This window comes from Lytechinus variegatus, chromosome 1 (genome assembly GCF_018143015.1).
Source record: "Lytechinus variegatus isolate NC3 chromosome 1, Lvar_3.0, whole genome shotgun sequence".
Taxonomy (NCBI): domain Eukaryota; kingdom Metazoa; phylum Echinodermata; class Echinoidea; order Temnopleuroida; family Toxopneustidae; genus Lytechinus; species Lytechinus variegatus.
The window spans coordinates 39,432,778-39,454,087 of record NC_054740.1 but is presented as its reverse complement, the minus strand read 5'-3'; the positions used below and the strand labels follow the sequence as shown (position 1 = coordinate 39,454,087).

General features: G+C 36.5%; 1 protein-coding gene across 1 annotated transcript in view; it reads right to left on the bottom strand.

The window, feature by feature from the left end:
• Window positions 1-5,518: 5,518 nt before the first annotated feature.
• LOC121413701 (protein inturned-like) overlaps window positions 5,519-21,310 on the bottom strand; it is a 32,156-nt gene continuing 16,364 nt past the window's right edge. Inside the window, exons 6-18 of the mRNA XM_041606629.1 lie at window positions 20,996-21,163; window positions 19,505-19,676; window positions 18,934-18,987; window positions 18,509-18,571; window positions 17,648-17,866; window positions 16,605-16,654; window positions 15,526-15,627; window positions 15,085-15,233; window positions 12,990-13,267; window positions 10,720-10,820; window positions 10,249-10,438; window positions 7,939-8,081; window positions 5,519-6,785 (exon numbers count right to left, since the gene is read on the bottom strand). Of these exons, the coding sequence (XP_041462563.1) occupies window positions 6,671-6,785; window positions 7,939-8,081; window positions 10,249-10,438; window positions 10,720-10,820; window positions 12,990-13,267; window positions 15,085-15,233; window positions 15,526-15,627; window positions 16,605-16,654; window positions 17,648-17,866; window positions 18,509-18,571; window positions 18,934-18,987; window positions 19,505-19,676; window positions 20,996-21,163 (1,804 nt within the window). The 3' untranslated portion in view covers window positions 5,519-6,670. The remainder of the gene's footprint in view (window positions 6,786-7,938; window positions 8,082-10,248; window positions 10,439-10,719; window positions 10,821-12,989; window positions 13,268-15,084; window positions 15,234-15,525; window positions 15,628-16,604; window positions 16,655-17,647; window positions 17,867-18,508; window positions 18,572-18,933; window positions 18,988-19,504; window positions 19,677-20,995; window positions 21,164-21,310) is intronic.

Here is a 21,310-nt window from a genome sequence, read left to right as displayed (position 1 = left end):
ATAAATGAGACGGTATTTTATTGTGTGTGTGAAACTAATTTAATCAATCCATTTTAAAAATTAGGTGTATTTTTTTGTCTATTGTCAACTCATCTTAGGTCTTTCAATGTAGTGAATAAATTGCAAATCATTGTGAAAAAAAAATGATTATGTATAGTACGAGTCTTTTAATTGCAATCGAAAGACTACTAATTAATGATTGGTGTGCAATTAAAAAAAGGACTTTCAGCCTATACATTAACAAATTTTGATGTTAAAAGCAAGAGTGAACATTTTTATGAATTATTGTAGATATACAATGAAAACTTTTTAAGAATGAATGCCTGATGATGACTGTCACCACTCTATCATACAAAAAAAACAAAAAACCTGTAGCAATCCAGGAAATAAACTAAACAAAACTCTGAATTCCTTATAACAATAAATTCTACAATATTTCAGTGAAAGAATAAATATTTCTTTTCATTGATAAAGATTGTAAGGTGTCAAGTTATTGTTATCAATTTAAAAATAATTCTGTATTGGTTTTTATCACTTACATGTTTTACATAAATTTAATTGTAATATTATTGATGTGAGATAATCTTCAAATAAGATATTCATTCCATGAACAACTATAGATTTTAAGACTTTTTACAAATATTTTTTTCCCTAGATCAACAAAGAATGATATATAGTTAACAAATATAAACTTCAAGGACTTAAGCAACCTGTAACTGTAGTGCATCATATTTATATATTTTGGACATTCGCAGAGTGCAATGCTTGCAAATTGATATTGTGCTAGAAAGCAACGTGCATGTGATTTTGATGTGAGCTTGTGATCGAGATGTATCAATATTTGATCAAAATATGAACTATTAAAGATTCTTTCTTAAACTTCATTGATTGTGATGGACAACTTGTTTATTTTGTGTCAATCTTATACATTATGAGAAGCAAGTATTTTCCCTTCTTACAAAAAACAGTGTTTTGAAACAAGAGAAGTATTTGAGAGCATCATATTTATATGCTATTCTGGACATTCGCAGAGTGCAATGCTTGCAAATTGATATTGTGCTATAAAGCATATTGATTGATTCAAAGTTAGATTCATTTTCATCTGCTGACATGAAGAAACCATAAGCAATAAAATTTAAATTATTTCAAAGGAAAATTATAAGTATGCAAAAGGAGAGTAATGTTCACATTTACATAATGATGGTATTGATAATAATAATAATGATAATAATTATTCTTAGTAGCACTTGACATTACTTGGTGCTTTTTGTTAGAGCAAATAATTTAAGATAAAATATGGACTTGATAGAGGATTACTACTACTACTACTACTACTACTGATAATATTAATAATAATTATTATGATAAAAGTAATAATAACAAAGTGATGATAATATAAATTACCAAAAATGATAATGATGAATAATCCTAACAATAATAGAGAATTTATATTGCGCAGCTATTATAATAGTATATTATTAATAAATGATACATAGTATAGGTATTACTGAAAAGATAAGTCTTAAAGATGTGTTTTACTATGGCTGATTCCCTTATAGGGCATGAAAGTATGTTCCATAATTTGGGAGCTGCATATGCAGATGCGCTTTAAAGTAAGTAAAACACAAGACATGCTCAATAAATCAGCAACCAGTCACTTAATTTCACTCAGAGAGAAACAAGTTTTGCACCCATTACAACACAATGACTGTAACATATCAAATTAATGCATATCTGGAATTTCTAATCACAAGTTTGCACCTCTATTCATCTCGTTTTTTTTCCTGTTCTCATTCTATCTCTCTTTACACCTTCCTCTCATCCAAAAAAAAAAATATGAATGGGTCCTATATATCGTATGAATACCATGACATAAAAGAAATAAAAAAATCATAAGCTAAGCTGTTTTCAGTTAGAGGCAATTTTATTCAATACCTCCTATCACATTATGAGATGACATAGTAGGGTACGGTAATATAATATATAAAAATATGTTATAAATTGTATGTGCATATAAATAAATCTGTACTGAATAACAATAGAACCAAGTAATCAATGCAAATTCAAGTGTATAAGTGCAAAATGCCGCAGTAGCAAGGTAATAATAAATCCCAAGTATAATTACTGTGTAGTCACTTCTTAAAATGAGAACGAAACCCTTGGATCAAGTTAGCTTGTGTGAAAACAGAAAAATCCGAGAATAAGGTCAACAAACCTTTAAGATTTTATATTAGCCCAATGTAAAATTAAAACAAACCTTCCACACATAGAGAGACAATTTATATAGTCGTAAGCATCTCTTAGAACTAACTATTATTATCATTATCAAAAATTGGACAAGCAATAAGGAAGTTATGAGCATGTGAATATTGAGAAGGCTAATATGCTATGAAAATCCTCCCAATGGCTATGTGACCAAAAGGTGTAATGTCACACATTAGCAACTTTACCGTTTGGACACTGAAAATTTACCCTTAAATTCTTTTTTACACTATTAAAATAAAGGGAAAAACTATGACGTCTTTACAAAACTGTTTTACATGTCCTCTTATAACTAATCTTTGAAAAGACTTGAAAGAAAATGTTCACTGAAATATGTTAAAAAAAAATAGGACAGTTCATGTGTGACATCATACATCTTGCATGCATTACACCTCGGTCACATTTTCTCTACAGTGAGTCGAAAACAACCGTTCTATTAACTCTTATTCAAACCATCTGTATGTAGCTGCTACAAAAAATATTAAAACGGCTGTTTTCGACTCGCCGTACGGTGTTAAAACAGTTGTTTTCGACTCACCGTACGGCCGCTGTAGAGAAAATGTGACCGAGGTATTATGACCAAAGGAAAGATCTTCATAGCATTAGTGATCTCAATATACAAATGCTCCCAACTTTCTTATTGTTAGTCCAATTGTTCTCAAACTGTCATTGATCTAATTCTTTGATTTCTCTTTTTCTTTAATACCCAATAAAACTGGTTTGAAGAGTTCCATTCTCATTTACTGTGTGTATCCTGTACAGGACTTTGTTGACAGCACACACATTGTTCTATCAAACAGCCAATTTTTTGTTCCATGACATTTGCTCTGGCGACAATTGCTCCGATGGAAAGTCTGCATGCTAAGCCAAACATAAAACCAAACCTCCAACACTAAATAAACCCTAATCCTAATCTTTACACTATCACAATCCTCACCCTAACCATATGCCTCCAGGACCAGAGCAAATGTCATGCCACCATTATATTAGTATCCAAACTCTTTTTTAATAAGCCTGTCACACACTAAATGAACTGATGCGACACAATTTGAAAAAAAAAATTGCATTATAAACATGAAAGTTCAAAGAATAATAATGATAATAATGATTTATAAAGCGTTTTTTGCCTGAGGATACAAAGCGCTGCTATTATTATCCCGGCTTTAGCTCGAGCTACCATCACCGGCACTCAGTGCATTCAAGGAAATAATCCTGCTGAAGGAGAACACACCATGGCTAGGATTTGAATCCACGACCCTGTATGAAAGGCGAGAGTCAGAACCACTACACCATGGCGCGCCCGGAAGTAAAACTGTCTCATTTGAAGTTCTGAGTAATGTTAGGAACACCACAATCAGAATTTTGGTTGGTGTAAATTTCAAATTGGCTTCTAATTGTAGCTGGTGGCATGGCTGCTACAACGTTACTATAATTCAGAATTGAATTCACTGTTATTCCTACAGGGAGGCTCACAAAAGACCTGAATTTTGAATTCAGTATTCACATCACTATTCAGGTGTTTGACCTTTAAGATTTTACAGGCTAGAATACTCATATCAAATGCCATTACCAACAAATTGTGTAACTAATGCACACCATGCTTTATTATACTCTCAGAAAAAGACCTAAATAAAATATTCTAAGAACACTAACATCCTTAACTTTGGCAAGATCTTATGCACTTTGCCACTCTCCATCCAGGTAGTGGTGGTAGGTGGGAACACGGGAGGATGCGAAAGCCAATGTAGTATGCCTAAGTATTTGAGTTTGTAATTCATGATCTAACATTGATATAAATTCATATTCATTCTAGCTGAGAAAGTATTCAAATATCAAATTAAATAGCATAAATATCTCCCATTACTTAAACAAATATCTTTGAGGTTTCAAATGATTTTTTTATAAATATAAAGCGTATGAGAACTAGACTGAGGATGATGGTAACAACATAACCTTGCATGCGACAACTAATTGCATTGTTAGAATGTAATAAAAACACTGGGCTATCTCGACAATCATCTGTTTTCTTAACGTCAACCTTGAAGTTGAGTACAGCTTTCAAAGCAGTAAAAGAGTTTCTTGCACAATACAATTCATTTCTGATAACAAGGGAGCTTTCAACAGATGGGGTATAATAAAACCCAATCCGTTTGAAGCCCATTGAATATATGTTTGACGGTGCAAGAATAAAGTATGTTAGGCATATGCTTCATTGGATTTTTTCTAAACATAGTGAATGTAGTGCGATATTCTTGGGTAAATGCTGAAATATTATTATATGAAAATGTATTTTCTTACTGCAATTGGCCTATGAATATTCAGATTAATACCTCAATAACTTTATACCTTTGTCACTTCACAATTAATAGTCGTCTTAAGCACATCCCAAAGCACCATGTTGTAAAGTTTTTGCACAAAAACAACCTCATGTTTGTTTCTGTACCGATCAAAATCTTCACTTTTCTCTTTGTTTTCATACATCATGGATCACATGAAAATATTAAAATTCACTACTTTCTAAAACCATATGAATTAAAATACCCCCCATACCATCCATCAACTTATCAAGCCCCATTCAAATGGTAAATATTCAAAGTGATCTATAACTACCCATGCTTGTATGAATTCACAAATTAATATGTTTACAAAATAATTCTGGTAGAAATGAATAATTACTGAGCAAAGCAGGCTTGGAATTCGTTTTTTGGTGACTGATCTTTTTCCAATGAATAAAAGTACATGTGCCCACATATGCATTTTGGGTTGGTAACTTTCAGCATACTCGGTTGTCTCTCTAGATTCTATCATTTTACAGCTTTCAGTTTATGAATGTATGTCAAAACATACTACTTCATTTGTAAAAAAAAAATCTTTATTCAAGTATCTGCTAACAACTAACCATGATGTTGATGCCTGTCTCTCAAAATGATTGTGTACTGACTCAAATTAGTAGTAATGTCAATCTAAAATACAACTGTTTTACTTTTTCTATTGCCTAACATTTGGGTTTTGTGATTATCTGCTGCGAAAAAGTCAGGCAGGAGCCAACATGTAATAATAATAATGATATATAGCATTTATGAGGCGCCAATCTATCTAGTTGCCTATTCAGTGGCGCACAATATATTACCTTGGCTGTAGCTCCAGCTGCTAAAGGCGCTTGGTGCATTCAAGGAGTTAATCCTGCCGGGTACCCATTCACCTCACCTAGGTCGCGTGCAGCAGTGTGGATAAATTTCTTGCTGAAGGAAAACAGGCCATGGCTAGGATTCAAACCCACGACCCTCTATTTGAAAGGCGAGAGTCAGAACCACTAGACCACGACGCACCCACTGTAACTGTGATAAGGGGAATAAGTGGAACCCTTTAACTTGCCATATCAAATAGAACTATGTACTGGAGTTTTGGAGTTAATTCTCAAATCTGCACTTCAACATTTAAGTTGAAAAACAATAAGTACATGCATTGCTGTTACTCTGTGATGTGGAAAAAAAACCCACAGTAATTTTTGAACACTGCATTTACAAAGCACTGAATACAATTTAAATTTTGAGCCATGATAATAATTAAAATGTCAAACGTCAAAATGCTAACCACATATGCATCTTTGTGTTGGCAATTTTCAGCATATTTGGTTGTCTCTCTAGATTCTATCTATCTTTGTCAAAGTTTATACGGTGTTTTAAACCTACCAAATTATTATGGTGTATTATTAAATTATTATGGTGTATCAAAGAGTAAGCAAATTAGATTGGCTATAGAATCATTCAAGCATTAGGAGGAAGCACTGGCATCCAATTTCATAAAGACAATAAGATAATAACAAATGCACAAGTTCCATAACAAATTTACTATCAGCCAATCGGATTGAAGGATCTCAGTAGCTTTTAACGGCTACTATAAATTTGTTACTATAACAAGTTTTATGAAACAGATCCCAGAAGTGATTAAGGACTACAACGGTAGCAGCAAAACCGAACTACACTGCTCATACAAAATCACAGTTTTGTACTCCTTCTTTCCTTTTCGGCATAGTACATGTACATGTATCATCAGGACAGTATAGTATCACGGCAGAATGAGTATTTCAGTTGACGCTCAAAGCATTTTGAAGACTTAACACCTACAGACACCACCAGGGCACCATCAATGGAGAGAAGAGGACTTAAAAGGAGCTTCATCATGGTTCTACACCAAACACCAGTTTAAAAGCTAGCATCAAGGTGTCTTGTGTTGTGCTATAGTGGTAGCATACATCATGGTATAACACCAAACACCAGTTTGAAAGCCAGCTCCAGGGTGATCTGTGTTGTGCTGTAGTGACAGCATGCATCATGGTATAACACAAAACACCAGTTTGAAAGCCAGCTCCAAGGTGTTCTATGTCTTACTATTCAGGTATCACGCATCAAGGTCCAACACCAAACACCAGTTTGAAAGCCAGCTCCAAGGTGTTCTGTGTTGTGCTATCATGGTAACATACATAGCACTCTTTAGTGCCTCTTGGACCTTTAATGAGTCTCCTGTATTATAAAAAAAAAGAAAACAGAAAATTATATCTACAAGCAATCATAGCAGGTCAATTCTTGAACCGTATTGAACTCAATCCTTGAACTGTATTGAACTCAATCCTTGAACCACATTGAACTCAATCCTTGAACCGCATTGAACTCAATCCTTAAACTGTATTGAACTCAATCCTTGAACCGTATTGAACTCAAACCTTGAATCATATTGAACTCAATTCTTGACCCGTATTGAACTCAATCCTTGAACCCCATTGAACTTCATTAACAAAGCAAAGAATACATTTCACTTTTTAATTTTGAGGTTGGAGTTTTGAGGGGTGACGCGACATTTGCTCCTGCGACAATTGCTCCGGGCTTAATTTTGTCCAAGATGTATCGTTGGGTTTAGGGTAGGGTGTAATGTTAAACCAAGGGTTGAAATTGGTCATTCCATGAGGGTGTGGAATTCAGAGCGGAGCAATTGTCGCCAGAGCAAATGTCATAGAACTGTTTAAAGAGGGGTTAGCCCCCCCCCCAAAAAAGAGAAGACATTGAAGAAGCTGGTGGAGAAGAGTAGGAGGGTTGGGTTGAAGATGGAGGAAACCCTGCATGAGGAGGGAGAGGGTATGTTGAGTGCTGTGATGGTGAGTTGAATCCAGTCATCAATGTTCAAAGGGGACAGCAATGAATTTAAAACGATAGACTTCTAACTGTCTGACTGACTAACATATTTTTCACACTGCATTTCCTTAACCCGGGACCATACTTATCTCCATACTAGCATTTTTTGGGAGGGTTTCAGACTGTCGTTATTGCATAAACACCAGACTATCACACAGCTCATGAATATTAATGATTTTGCCACACACCGCGTGATAGCGTGCAATTTTGACTTCTGTGACTGTCTAATGCCCCACTTTTCTTACCCTTGTTTGGTTTCAGTCTGCAGTTATTAGCACCGAAATAAGCCTGCTAACACTGCTTTTCAGCAGGGCCAGATAGTACCGTACTATTCATTGTGCTAGCCCACTTTGCTAAAACATAGTGTGAAACTGAAGTGGGCTAAGCTTAACCCCGGGAAATTGGGGTTAAGCGCCGCCCCCCCAGCTATTTCCTGGGGTTCAGGAAAATTTCTGAGTGTGAAAAGCTTATGATAGAAGTTTCTTACCCAACAACCCAGTATTTAATGGAAGGTGGTTGTTTCTTCTCTGGCCAATTATCAGGATGACATCTGAATGAGATTCCAAACTCTCTTAGAATGGTCAGCGCATCGCATCTTGTAATAGTTTTGCCACTCAGCTGATCTTTAGGCTGTCAGTGGGAACATAATTTTTAAAAATAATTTTACCAGATGTTTCAATCAACATAATACAAGCACAATGTGGTTCACAAACCATGAGTCTCGCCTGATACTGCAATTGATAAAAAAATATGCAATTATGATCTATTGACCTTATGGTCATGAACAGACCTATTGCCCAATGGTTCTTTGTTCCAAGTGTAAACACAATGGATGCAGAAATGAAGAAATGAAAGCAATTTGAACAAAAACTTGACCTTTTGACCCCTAGATGACCTTTGAGCCAACTCCTAAAATTTTCAAATGACTGCAGTGAACTTTGACCTTGTGATCTCAATGTCAGATCATCCTCACTTAGATATGAATATGTGAACCCAGTTTTAAATTGGTCTTTCAAATGGATCTTCAGTTATCAAAAGGTGTTATTTCAGGTGAATGGAACAGACAGATGGACAGAAACCATGGACAGCGGCATGATAATGTTCATTCCTTTTCAAGTTTAGGTTTTTACAAAATTTGCATTTGAGTGCAATTTAATTTTTCTTCAACCAGAAGTAAGCATTCAGTATTTCAAAAGGAAAATTAGTTGGAAATATTAAACGTTATATATATCCACCCCGTCAGCTCATATAAACCTCTAAATTGATTATGATTTGAGAGCAGGTTAATCTTTCATATGTACCACAAAATAGAGGCAAATCATTGTAAGGATTGTCCCACATATAGGGGGTCAGACAAACATACTCAAGGAAATCGCCCAAATACAAATGAGACTTATCTTATTTTAACCCTAAAAAGACTGGGGGGGGGGCTGATTCAGCCCCCCCTCGACATTTTTCGCAATAAATCCGCCACGCAAATTTTTTTGACCACATCGCTCGCTGACTTTTTACTTTCAAGTATCACGCAACTTTTGAGACCAAAATTGTGACCCCCGGGTACGCGGTTCCGAAATTACGCAACATTTCGTAAGTGCATGCAGACCCAAAATTACTCAAAAACGTGAATTTGTGTACAAATCCAATGCAAATAGTGTTTTTAGCCAAAATTCATAAATGTATCATTATTTTTCCTTTTACTGCTTAAAATCAATTAATTTTATTTTTTTTATGGTCAAAATAAAGTCCCCGACAATTTCCATTGAAAAAACAATAAAAAACAAAAAGTCGAAAAACAAAGAAATACATAAGAAATTTAGAAAACAATAGAATACATAAGAAAATAAATGTGATGTTGAATTTTTTTTAAATAAATTTGATCAGATGCCTATCTAGAGTATGTGAAACAAAAGTTAGCACTTCAGGGGTATCATTTTATTAATTAGAGCAAACTTATGATTTTACGCATAAATTAGCATAATTAATGAGACATGGGATTTTTTGCAGAATTTGATGTTATAGTTTGTAGATAATGCCATGGGTAACGCGTGTGCCAATTTTCGTCGCGATCGCGCCATCGACGGCCGAGATCATAAGGGGGGGCTGAATCAGCCCCCCCCAGTCTTCTTAGGCGTCGAAATAGCCCAGTCTATTTAGGGTTAAAGGACAAGTCCACCCCAACAAAAACTTGATTTGAATAAAAAGAGAAAAATTCAACAAGCATAACACTGAAAATTTCATCAAAATCGGATGTAAAATATGAAAATATGACATTTTAAAGTTTCGCTTCATTTCACAAAACAGTTATATGCACATCTTGGTCAGTATGCAAATGAGGGAACTGATGATGTCACTCACTCACTATTTCTTTTGTATTTTATTATATGAAATATGAAATATTTTGATTTTCTCGTCATTGTCATGTGAAATGAAGTTTCATTCCTCCCTGAACACGTGGAATTCCATTATTTTAACATTTTGTGCTTCAGGCAAGGAGGTCCTAATCGTCAAATTCGTAAAAATTGAAATATTGTACAATAAATACAATTCAAACAATAAAAAACAAAAGAAATAGTGAGTGAGTGACATCATCGACTCTCTCATTTGGATGTAACTGGCTCGTTAATATAACTATTTTGTTGAAAATAAGCGAAACTTTGAAATGTCATAACTTTCTTATTTTACATCCGATTTTGATGAAATTTTCAGCATTGTGCTTGTCTGATTTTTCTCTATTGATTCAAAAATTTTTCTGAGGTGGACTTGACCTTTAAAAGAGATAGAAAAAGTAAACGCTTACCCTAAGACGAGCATGTAACGTGAGTTGTTGCCTGATGACCTTACAGCATTGTTGAAAGTTATCTACCAGTTGACTATGAGTGAGCCCTCCTAGGAAGGCTAGATCTGATCTGGTAGGCGTGACGAGGATTCCCGTCGATGGATCCAGGTGAACGTAGTGGAACAGGCTATTATCGCGCCCACTTGTTAGTCTGTAAATAACAATAACAACATTGTAAACAAACAACAATAACAACATTATAAACAATAAACAACAATAACAACATTGTAATCGATAAACAACAATAACAACAATGTAAACAATAAACAACAATAACATTATTCATAACAGGCTGTTTATCCCGCCCACTCAAGAATCTGGAAACAATAATAACACCATCTCCACAAATATGCAATAAAACACACTTCAAATCAATCTGTCTGTTCATCTAACAAAAGGGTTAACATGTATGACCTTTGAACTCTGACTTACTTGGTTGCTGTGAAGTAATCCGGGGAAGCAGTCTCTTCTAGAGCCTTTTGCATCACACCCATAGAGTAAGGATCAGGGATGATGCGCCCTCTACGCACAGCCTAAAATCAACAGATAATATCAATTAGTATTAACGGATCATCATATAAAAAGTGATAAAGCAAGGATCAGGGAAATACCCTCTGCATACAGCCTACAGTAAGCAAAGGATATCAATTAATATCATAGCAGGTTAATATCAAGTATTAAGGGATCATCCTATACAGGGGACGCCAAACAAATAATAATAATAATAATACAGTGAGCATAGAACATCAATAAGTATTAAGGGACCATTCTATACAAGACAGCAGTCAACAGAGGTCAAATCAAGGATCATCTTAGGGTGTGTTTATGCGTCCACTGCGTAGACAGAATCAGCGTTTTCAAACGTTGTTTCAGAATGCCGATCGCAAACGTGGTTCTGGAGGTGCTGTTTATGCTTAATTTTTCAGAGGCGAAATCGCGATCTGCAGCTAGCTTTGTATCAGAATTTTCGTTGAGCAGGAAATCGAGGTCAAATTGGGTGCGCCCTTTTTCTAAAGGTTTTTTTCTGAGTGTTGCATGGTCTCCTATTATTTTAACTTTGAACAATTTTCAATCTTTAAGTAATTGCATGGAGCTCCTTGACATAGCTATAGAATTTTCACCATGGTGAGGATAATAGTAAGATGAAATAAAGAATATTAAAGTATACATACGAATATAATAAGACATCTATTTGTTTATGCTACTGGGACTTTTGGCTCAGCTATGTCTCCTCATCATAACTCATGTTCCGTTTTTTTGGTAATAATTTTACATTAGAGGAATAGTTAATAGTGATAGTACTTAACTTAATAATCATACATGAAATGTACATTGGTCATTAATAGAATCAGAGAGAGATGAGGGGTAATTCCGTGGAGGTAAGTTCCTGTTAGAACCATGTGACTGTATTTGCCCTTGGAATTTCATCTCACCGAAAGCATGTACAAAATTACGTCATTTAAATAAGTTTACGATCATGGTCCTGTTATACTTCCCAAGAAAGCCTGATTCTGGTCCAACAACGTTTAGAAACGTTTTTTGTAACCTTTTTGTAAGTTTACAATCAGCGTTCTGAAACATCGTTTAAATGAAAGTAAGCATGGACGCAACCATGTTTTGGACCAATCTCATATGAAAACGCTCATTCTGGCCTGAAATGTGGAAGCATAAACACGGCCTCAAACAATGTGATAGTTGTGTCAGATATGATACACGGTACTGTCTTCACTCAAAGACAAAATCAATGGCCCATATTCTCAAAAGAGGTTTCAATTGTACCATGGTACTAAAAAATGGACTATGCAGATTTGTGGACAAAATTACACTTATTTCATTGTATATACGAAGAACAGACCAATTACAAATGCACGCTTTTGGCAAAGAGTGCCTAATTGAAGCGTGATAATATACAAATAGCGAATAGGCATGAGTGCGATGGTGTGAGATCTCGCATGAGGTGAAAGAAAGATACTCTATTCAATGAGGCATTAGCTGAGTTGAATAGAGCGTCTTTCACCGAATGCGAAATCTTGCACCATTGCACGAATAAGAATATTCGCTATTTGTGTTGTACAACGCCTCAAAATTTAGCGAAAATATGAAAAAACAAGGGTTTATCCCTGTAGTAATCTATGAAAAGAGAGCAAAATACTGAAAGCGGAAAGCAAATTCCCACAAGCGCACAAGACCTTGGGCAGCATTGCGCATTTAGCCAGCAGGCTTATATGCATATGGCACCTTCATTTTTACTGAGCACAATGAATAAAATCGTATTGTGACGTCACCTCCTAAAGCCGTGCAACGGTATATTTGGATGGTACGTCATTTGTGCAACGGTACGAATGTTTGACATTCAGCCTCCCATTTGATCGCGTACAACAAGCGAAGTAGGTGTTGTACAATACAAAAAGTCTGCTTCATCCATGGTACAACTGAATCTGCTTTGAGAATATTGGTCATATAAGGTTGCATCTGATAAGAGGCTACAGAGTAAGACTCAGGGATGATACACCCCCTTCATAGAGGCAACTTGGGGAATAAAAAAGCTATGCAACAAGGCATCGTAGATTTGCAAAATGTAATGCAAAAGCACTCGTTGCAAGCACCCTGTACTATGTCACATAATGTTCATACACCACGGCACCTTGTCAAACGTCAGTGCCGTATCTTATGAAACTTGTGCATTATTTGTTTTATCTCACCCTGTATATTTCACTGCTGCCAGCGGAACCAATGGAAGCATCGGACTCCTTGCGGGACTCGCTCCGTCTGCTGGTGGATGGGGAAGACTGGGTGCTGTTTGTTCGCGAGTTATGGGGGCTGGTCGAATCGCTCTCGTTGTCGGACTCGGTCCGGCTGGACGTCGAGGCGTGTTTCCGTGACGGGTTCGGGCTGACCGAAAGGAAGGAGATCGGTGGGGTGGGGGAGCTGGATCGCTTGGTGACCAGGTGTGGACTCTCTGCTTTCTTACCTCCAGGTCCTATTACACCAAAGGGGAGGTGTACGGGTGTAATGACAGCAGGGAAATTTAAATACTGGCTAGATTGATAACGTTGAAATAATAATGCCTGCTATTAATGAATGAGTATATCAATGTATCATATGGTGTCATGCACATTCATTCATTCATTCCTCTGTGGCTTCATTTCCAGTAAAAGGACTCAGATGTAATCAAAAGTACATATCTACTTCACCTTTATCATAGGCCCATGTGTATCTGGTGTCTATCAATTTTTGCCATGTAATATTGGGAGGCATGCTGCTATCAAAGCTACCCCTCTCGGGGCTGGGGAACAACCGGTCAGCATAGGACAGTGATGACCTTTACCTAACATCCTATCTGTGGGGTTTATTGTGAATACACAGGGGCGGCGGGCGAATTTGCCCTGGAAATGCCTAAATTCGCCCTCGAAATCACCCAAAATAACGCTTTAGGGGGCGACATAAAAAAGTCTGGAAGTCGCCCCAGAAATTATTTCCACGCAATAACAACTCAGCAGCCCCCTAACGCCATATGCTTGAGCTCCGCTTGCCATTTAAAAATCATCCAAACCCCTAACTCAAAATCATGAACAAGCCTTGAAGATAGCGAGGAGCACAGTTTCAAATTCCCAAGTTGCGTCTTTTTTTCTGCACCATGTTTTTCCATACACATGGTATGGAAAAAAAAAATCAATGCAAAGGTCGGGAAACAGTTGCACGTATGGGGGTCCATTATGACTACCATCATTTGCAATATCTAATGCACATATTTCCCCTACAGATATCACAATTCTGTGATAAAATAATTCGAACTACAGTACACAGAAGATACATCCCAGAGTCTAGTAGTTAATCAGCTTTGCTTGTCAAAACAGAGCCTATTGACATCCAAAATAACTTACCTTATTTGTAACTTATAATTCAATAATTATTTTTCAAGGGGATGAGGTAAATATCAGACATTAAATCATCAAACAAAGCTCCATCTATTTTACAAGGCCTGCAGGAGGATCATGCATGCACACACTCATTGGCACTTGTACTAGCTAGCCAGTCTGAGCTCTGTCTCTCTGCCAGAATTCAGATAGAGTTTACATTTCAGTGAGCTGTTTCATAAAGCTGTTTCGTAAGTTAAAAGCGACTTTAAGAACGACTGGTAATCCTTTCTTGCGGTAAATGATATTCACCATTAAATGTTTATTGGTGATTTAGCACGTAAGAAGGGTTCACCAGTCGCTCTTACCAACAGATTTATGAACACCTATTATTCAAAACTGCCAATAAAGTTGGATGACTTCTTCATTGTGTTGTATATCTAAGTTATTAATGAATACATTCTCACCAAATATAGACTCCCCATAGAGAAATACAATTTTCATGGAGATCTGTGTTTTCAAAGAAAGTTCAGGAAAAGTCAGGGCATGAGGGCCTACAGTACATATTATTTACTGCATGGCAGACTACAGGTTATTGTACTGGAATTAGCAGAGTAGAAATTACATGTATATATTGAATTCATTTAACTTACATGTATATCCAAGTCCAACTCACAATCACACCCACACAATAACACACACCCACATCCAAGATTCTAAGCATGAAAAAAAAAATATCTCAAGAAATAATTTTACAAAACTCAAACAATATCAAAAATATAAAGAGAACAGGTATTTCTACAAAAAGATTAGCATTTGAAAAGGGCCCCCTAAATAGTAAAGGTAGCCCCGAAAGGTAGAAATGGAGCCCCCAAAATTTTACAAAAAATTGAAAATGGACCCCCCGAAAAAATATAATTGATTTTTTTCCCTGCCTTACCTTTAATAGGTGTTTGGCTGTGTAATTTACTCAGCATTGGTGAGTCTGGATGGGGCCTGGGAGGCACACTGCTATCAAAGCTACCCCTCCTCGGGCTGGGGAACAACCAGTCGGCACAAGACAGGGCTGGGATGGGTGGCACTTTTAATCTGAAATCAAGAAGATAAACAAAATAATAAATACATAAGAGGTATAAGGTTGTGATTTTGGTTCATGGTACATGATTTTTTATGGTTTAGTGGTTCTGATACTCATCTTGCAAATAGAGGGATGTGTGTTCAAATCTCATCAAGGGCACGTTTCCCTTTAGCAAGAAATTTATCGACATTGTGCTGCAATCAAACCAAGTAAGGGCTGGAATTAAGGGGTTGATGATGAAGCAAATTATCATTATTCAGAGCCTGATGTTATTACTTTTGGAATGAATGTAGATGTGTTTACCTTTCTTCACAAGCTGACGGCACATCCAAGGTTTCAAGATGAAGAAGAGTTGCTCTGCTTTGATCCACATAGAATTCATCGGGGTATACAACACCTTCAGCTCTACAGCAAACAAAATGAAATTAAGAGGAAACACTAAATTGGCGAAATAACAAGTATATGATAGGAGGAAAATACTGGAAAAATACCCACAATCTAAATTGACAGAAACTGTAGAAGGTAAAGATAATTAGTAATGAAACAGCTTGTTTTTTAATGAACACTGATATTAGAATTCGGCAAAGGAGTTGTGTTAATGTTTCTGCCCTTACTATACATTGCCACATATGATTGTCTCTCCGTGCATCCATTTATCCATCTTATCCATCTGAGAATCTTTCGATTAGGAATATCTCAGTATCTTCTGACAGTAGTTGATAAAAACTCAAAGTCTTGACATTGTCTTCCCGATTTTATTTGTATCCTTTGTGATGCATTGACTTTTCATAGGACGATACATGTATTTAAAACTTTGTTGAGATATTACCCCTACAGCCAAAACTGCTAATCTAATTTAAGAAGTAAAATTATTTCTTGATGTAGGGGATATGAATAAGAAGTTTACAAGGTTCCCAGCTTTTCAAGAAAACAAAATTCCCTGATTTTCCCTGATGAATTTTAAAAATTCCCTGATAATTATTGTAAACACCTCTGTTGAAACTTTAAAAAAATCTTCTAAAAACTTTGCTATTTAACTCTTAACTCTTTATGCGCCCTGAGCACTCTACAGAGTGGATTTGGCGCTTTACAAGTCTCATTATTATCATTATTAAAACCATTTCCAGTTTCACTATGTTTTTTAAGTTGTTGCAGTGAATTACATTTACAAAATACAAAAAACACCAAAACCAGTCATTCAATGGCTGTTTTGATAACAAAATATAACAGTCTGACTGACTACTGTGCTTTCGACTTTTGGGCCAATCAAAATGATTTTCCCTGATTTGAGGTATTTTTAAAATCAAATTCCCTGATTTTTCCCTGACTAGAAAAAAGTAAAATAATTTTCCCCGATGGGCTGGGAACCCTGGTTTACTTACGGTGATGCACAGCCCCCTGCCTCTAGCATAACACACAGTACGGAGTGTTTCTGTCAAGGAAAATTGAACCAAACAAGAAAAAGGAAATTTCTATCATCAGAATATTCATTTTTTACATTATACACAATGGAATATAGATAATTCAACTACAACCACAAAAAGAGACATCCAACCATCACCACACCAATATATCACATTTTTTTACAATAGCAAATAAATTAAATTTAACACTCAAGGGACTACCTAATACATTGCTATAAAACAGTTACAATTTGTTTGAAATCACAGTTTTGTGAAATCCCACTCCCGAGCAAACTGCTTTCTTTTGTTACACATCATACATTTTTATTATTATTTTTTTTTTTGAGGGGGGGGGGGCAATTTTAAATTATCTCACCAAGCCAACAATATAAACAACCCCAGGGATTTGGTGTAACCAGGGTGGGGTGCTGAGATGGGTTGAACCCAACATGTTGGGGTTTAACAGACAAAATCAGTTATAAACTCACCAAGCCAACGATTAATAGAAACCCCCTCCCCTGGGGTTATGTGTAATCGGGTGGGGCACTTTGATGGGTTGAACCCAGCATGATGGGGTTTTAAGGCCACCGCACACCTTACGATCCGACTGGTCGGCAACTGGCTTGTGACTGAGTGAGGGGAGATGAATCGCAAGGCAGTCATAAGCCTCGACACCGCACACCTTGCGATCCGATCTAGGACTCACGCATGTGCTTTTTGACATAGCATCTGAGAAATTGCGCTTAATACTGCGTATGCGCATTGTTTATCATAATTCGTGTTATGCAACTCTGCTGTCTGATTGGCTGGAGGTTGGATTGAACTTGAGATCCAGTCATAAGGATTCGACATATCAAATCCTTTCTATTTTCCTTGCGACTTGTCTCTGACCGGTCTGACAGCTCAAGCTGACAAGAGCTTTGACGTCACATCTCCCCTCACCCAGTCGCAAGCATTTCGGCGACCAGTCGGGTCGTAAGGTGTGCGGTGGCCTTAAAAGACAAAATCAATAATAAACTCACCAAGCCAACGATTAATAGAAACCATCTCCCCTGGGGCTCGGTGTAGCCAAGGTGGGGCGCTTCAATGGGTTGAACCCGACGTGTGGGGAAGACTTCTCTCCAGATGACCAGCTGGCCGACTGACCGTTGAGTGGACAGTGAGCTGAGGCTGTAGTACTGGACATAGAGGTGGATGTCCAAAAGGTCATCCACTGGCAAGTGATTGGCAAGGAGGTAGCCCTGCATTGAATATAACAATGATGACAATGATTATGGTGTGTTTTTATGAGAAATTTGACACCATTTGGATATAAATCACCCAGAATAGAGCAAGATTGATTACCAGTAATAATAATAATAATGGTATATTTACCCAGAGTAGCCACTTCAGTTCCGAAAACTGTTCTCCCAGCGGGATCTGCTATTATTATTACCCCAGCTAAGCTAAGCTACCTACCTAAATTCATGCCAGGTATCCATTTACCTCACCTGGGTTGAGTGGCAGCACAATATGGGTAATTTTCTTGCTGAGGAAAATGACGCCATGGATGGGATTCAAACCCATGACCCTCTGTTTCAAAGTCAGAACACTAATCATCTGGGCCACAACACTCCACATCGTACCTATCTATTAAAGTGCTTGCTGATTTATTATAATTCCAGACATTGGATTCAATCAGTATGATGTAGCAAAAAGCAACAGGGAATTTCTAAAGGACTATATTTTTTTTGTGAAACAAACCTAAGATGCGATTTAAATACATACTGAAATGAAAAAACTTTGATGAATATTGGATTCTGAGGGTTCCCAATACATCAATCTCTAAATGAAAATATTAGGATTGATAATCAAAAGTCTCAACTGTTCGCTAGTTAGCTTACCTTATAAAACAAGCAAGATCCCAATATCACATATGGTCTCCTGTAGTCAAAATGTCTGTCACACTGAATAAAAGAAAAACAAACAAACATTCATCATTTTCCAATTTAGTTTTCATGAAAAATAGAATAAATAGAAACTTAGATTACAACTCTCTGAGCATAGTTCAGTAAGTTTCCAGAATAAAAATTCGAAGCATGAATGAGATAGCTGTAAAGCATTTCCTTTATTTGATCATTGTTTATAATCAGCAGATGCTGTTGTCAGACAAGTTTGTGAACTTCCACAGCCTGGCTAGATGTAGATGCACCGCTGTTTATTTATTTTCTTGGTGCACAAAAGGACTGAAAAATAAGTACAAGATTTTTTTTTAGTTGTATAATGGATGAATACAGCTCTTATGTTGATTCAATTGAATTATGCTTACCAAGTCTGCAAAATCGGCTGCTTCTAATTCACTAAGACTGCAATCAACATTGAGCTGAAAAATGTTACAAGATTAAACAAAACACCGTCATTCAGTAATACATGTATGTTATATCAGCTTTATATATGTTTTTTTAATCAAATCATTGAATAGGTGATTAGATGACTTAAAACGGATAAATAAAAAAAATATGATTATTATTATGGATTATTTCCTGTGATCTATAAATCGGTTGGGCCTTTTCACCTACATGTATGTATAAAATCTATCTATCTATCTATCTATCTATCTACATGTAGCTATCTATTCATCAATCACTCTATTATCTATTGATCCAGTTATCCAGAATCCATTTAATGATAAATCAATCCATCTTTTGATAAAAACTATTTATCCATATATTGAGCTATCCCTCCACTGATCCAACTATTGATAGATTCATCCATCTGTCAATATATTGATTATTAATCCATCTAGCTATACATTTATCAATCAATCTATCCATTTATTGATCGCTTGACTGTCCGTCCGTCCGTCCATCCATCCATCCACTCTCCCATCCATATCATACCTTATCTTGATCTGGTAGATTAAGCCACCTAACTCCAGGAAGCATCTGAATGAAGATGTCTTCTTTCCTTTTCCTCCTCGGTTCTAACTGACTCCTATCTACCAGAGCTTGATGAAAGAGAAGGGCTAACAGGTGGTCTAGTCTGGAGTGATTCCTGGTCTCTGAAAACGCCCTTTATAGATTATAGAAAAACAAACATCGCAGGGTAAAATGCCATTTGGACTACATCCACTTTTATGCTTTTCACACTGCACTTTTTGTCCTAAATTGGTGGGCCTAAGGGGGGATCTTAGCCCCACCAATTTCCCGGGGTTAAGCTTAGCCCACTTCGTTTTCACACTACGTTTTAGCATAGTGGGCTAGCACGGTAAATAGTATGGTACTATCTGGCCCTGCAAAAAAGCAGGGTAAGCCGGCTCACCACAATTGCGGTGCTAAGAGATGCAGTGTGAAAACAAAACAGGGCTAAGGAAATGTGGTGCTAAGCATTAGCCAATCACAGAAGTCGAATTGCACGTTAATCACGCTCTGGATGGTAAAATCATCAATATTCATGAGCTGAGGGATAGTCCGGGGTTAAGGCATTAACCACGGTTGAGCAGATAGTATGGGGTTAAGAAAGACAGTGTGAATAAAAAAAAAGATAGTATGGGGTTAAGGATAGTATGGGGTTAAGGAAATGCAGTGTGAAAAGCATATTTGTCTTTTTTCCATTTGGTCTCATCCCACATGGTGTAACTCTAGTTCGCCTGCTACCAGTCCATCTCTTAACTGATTTGTCTAAATGACATTTAGCCTAAATACCTTTTTATTAAATTTCTCTGTATTTCATCTTATAACCACTTACTCAACACCAACTTAAGCTGGTGTGTATTCCGTATAGAGTAACCTGTATCGTCCAATGTCTTATTTTGATTTATGTCACCCTTTTTAATTTTTTTTTTCATTTATTTTTTATTTTATCTCTCTTTTGTGATTTTACTGCTTTTGAACTGTTTCAAATCATTTCCAATTACCTGTAAATATTGTGATTATATGTGATTTTGAATACCAATAAAACACATAATTAAAAAAAAAAAACTTAAGCTGGTGTAATAATACTTGAACTCTGTACATCCTGTACAGTAGGTGTTACATGTACGTAAATTCAGCTACTATCATCTTCATCATTCATATCTACATTTCTCAAGTGCAAATATTGATTTCAGAGACGGGGTGCAGCAGCAAAGAATGCTCTCTCACCCCAAGTCCTTTTGGTCCGAGTTCTTTTAATTTGATGGAATTACATGACCATAGACCGATATGTATTGTCGAATAAGGATTAAGGAAAAAGGAAATATAAAAGGGGGTAAGGTTATGAAGTAAATGGTAGGTAGGAGCATTATCTTATATTTAATTTGTTGTTCTAGGGGAAGCCAGTGTTTTAGATTATTATAAATCAACAATTTCTGTCCAATGATAGAAATAATTGAAACAGAAACCTCCTTTTACCTGTTGAGTGAGAGGAACATGAAGTTGAGAAGCCTTGCTAGTTGCTGGACCATACATTGCACTGTGTGTTTGGAGGCACACCGAGCCGGCAGGGCGAGGACCAGCAACTCCGAACCACATTTATGGTAGCCTACATGGACCAACTCACCACCGACTTCAAGAGATGTACTGTGAATACACAACATACAAGAGAAGAAATACAGTGAACCTTGTATCAAGAAACTGCCAAGTGAGACAAGAAAAAAATCACAGATGGGTGGTCCCTAGTTTGGTGTTCAAACCCTTCACTCAAGGAAAATGGTCTGAATATGCAGC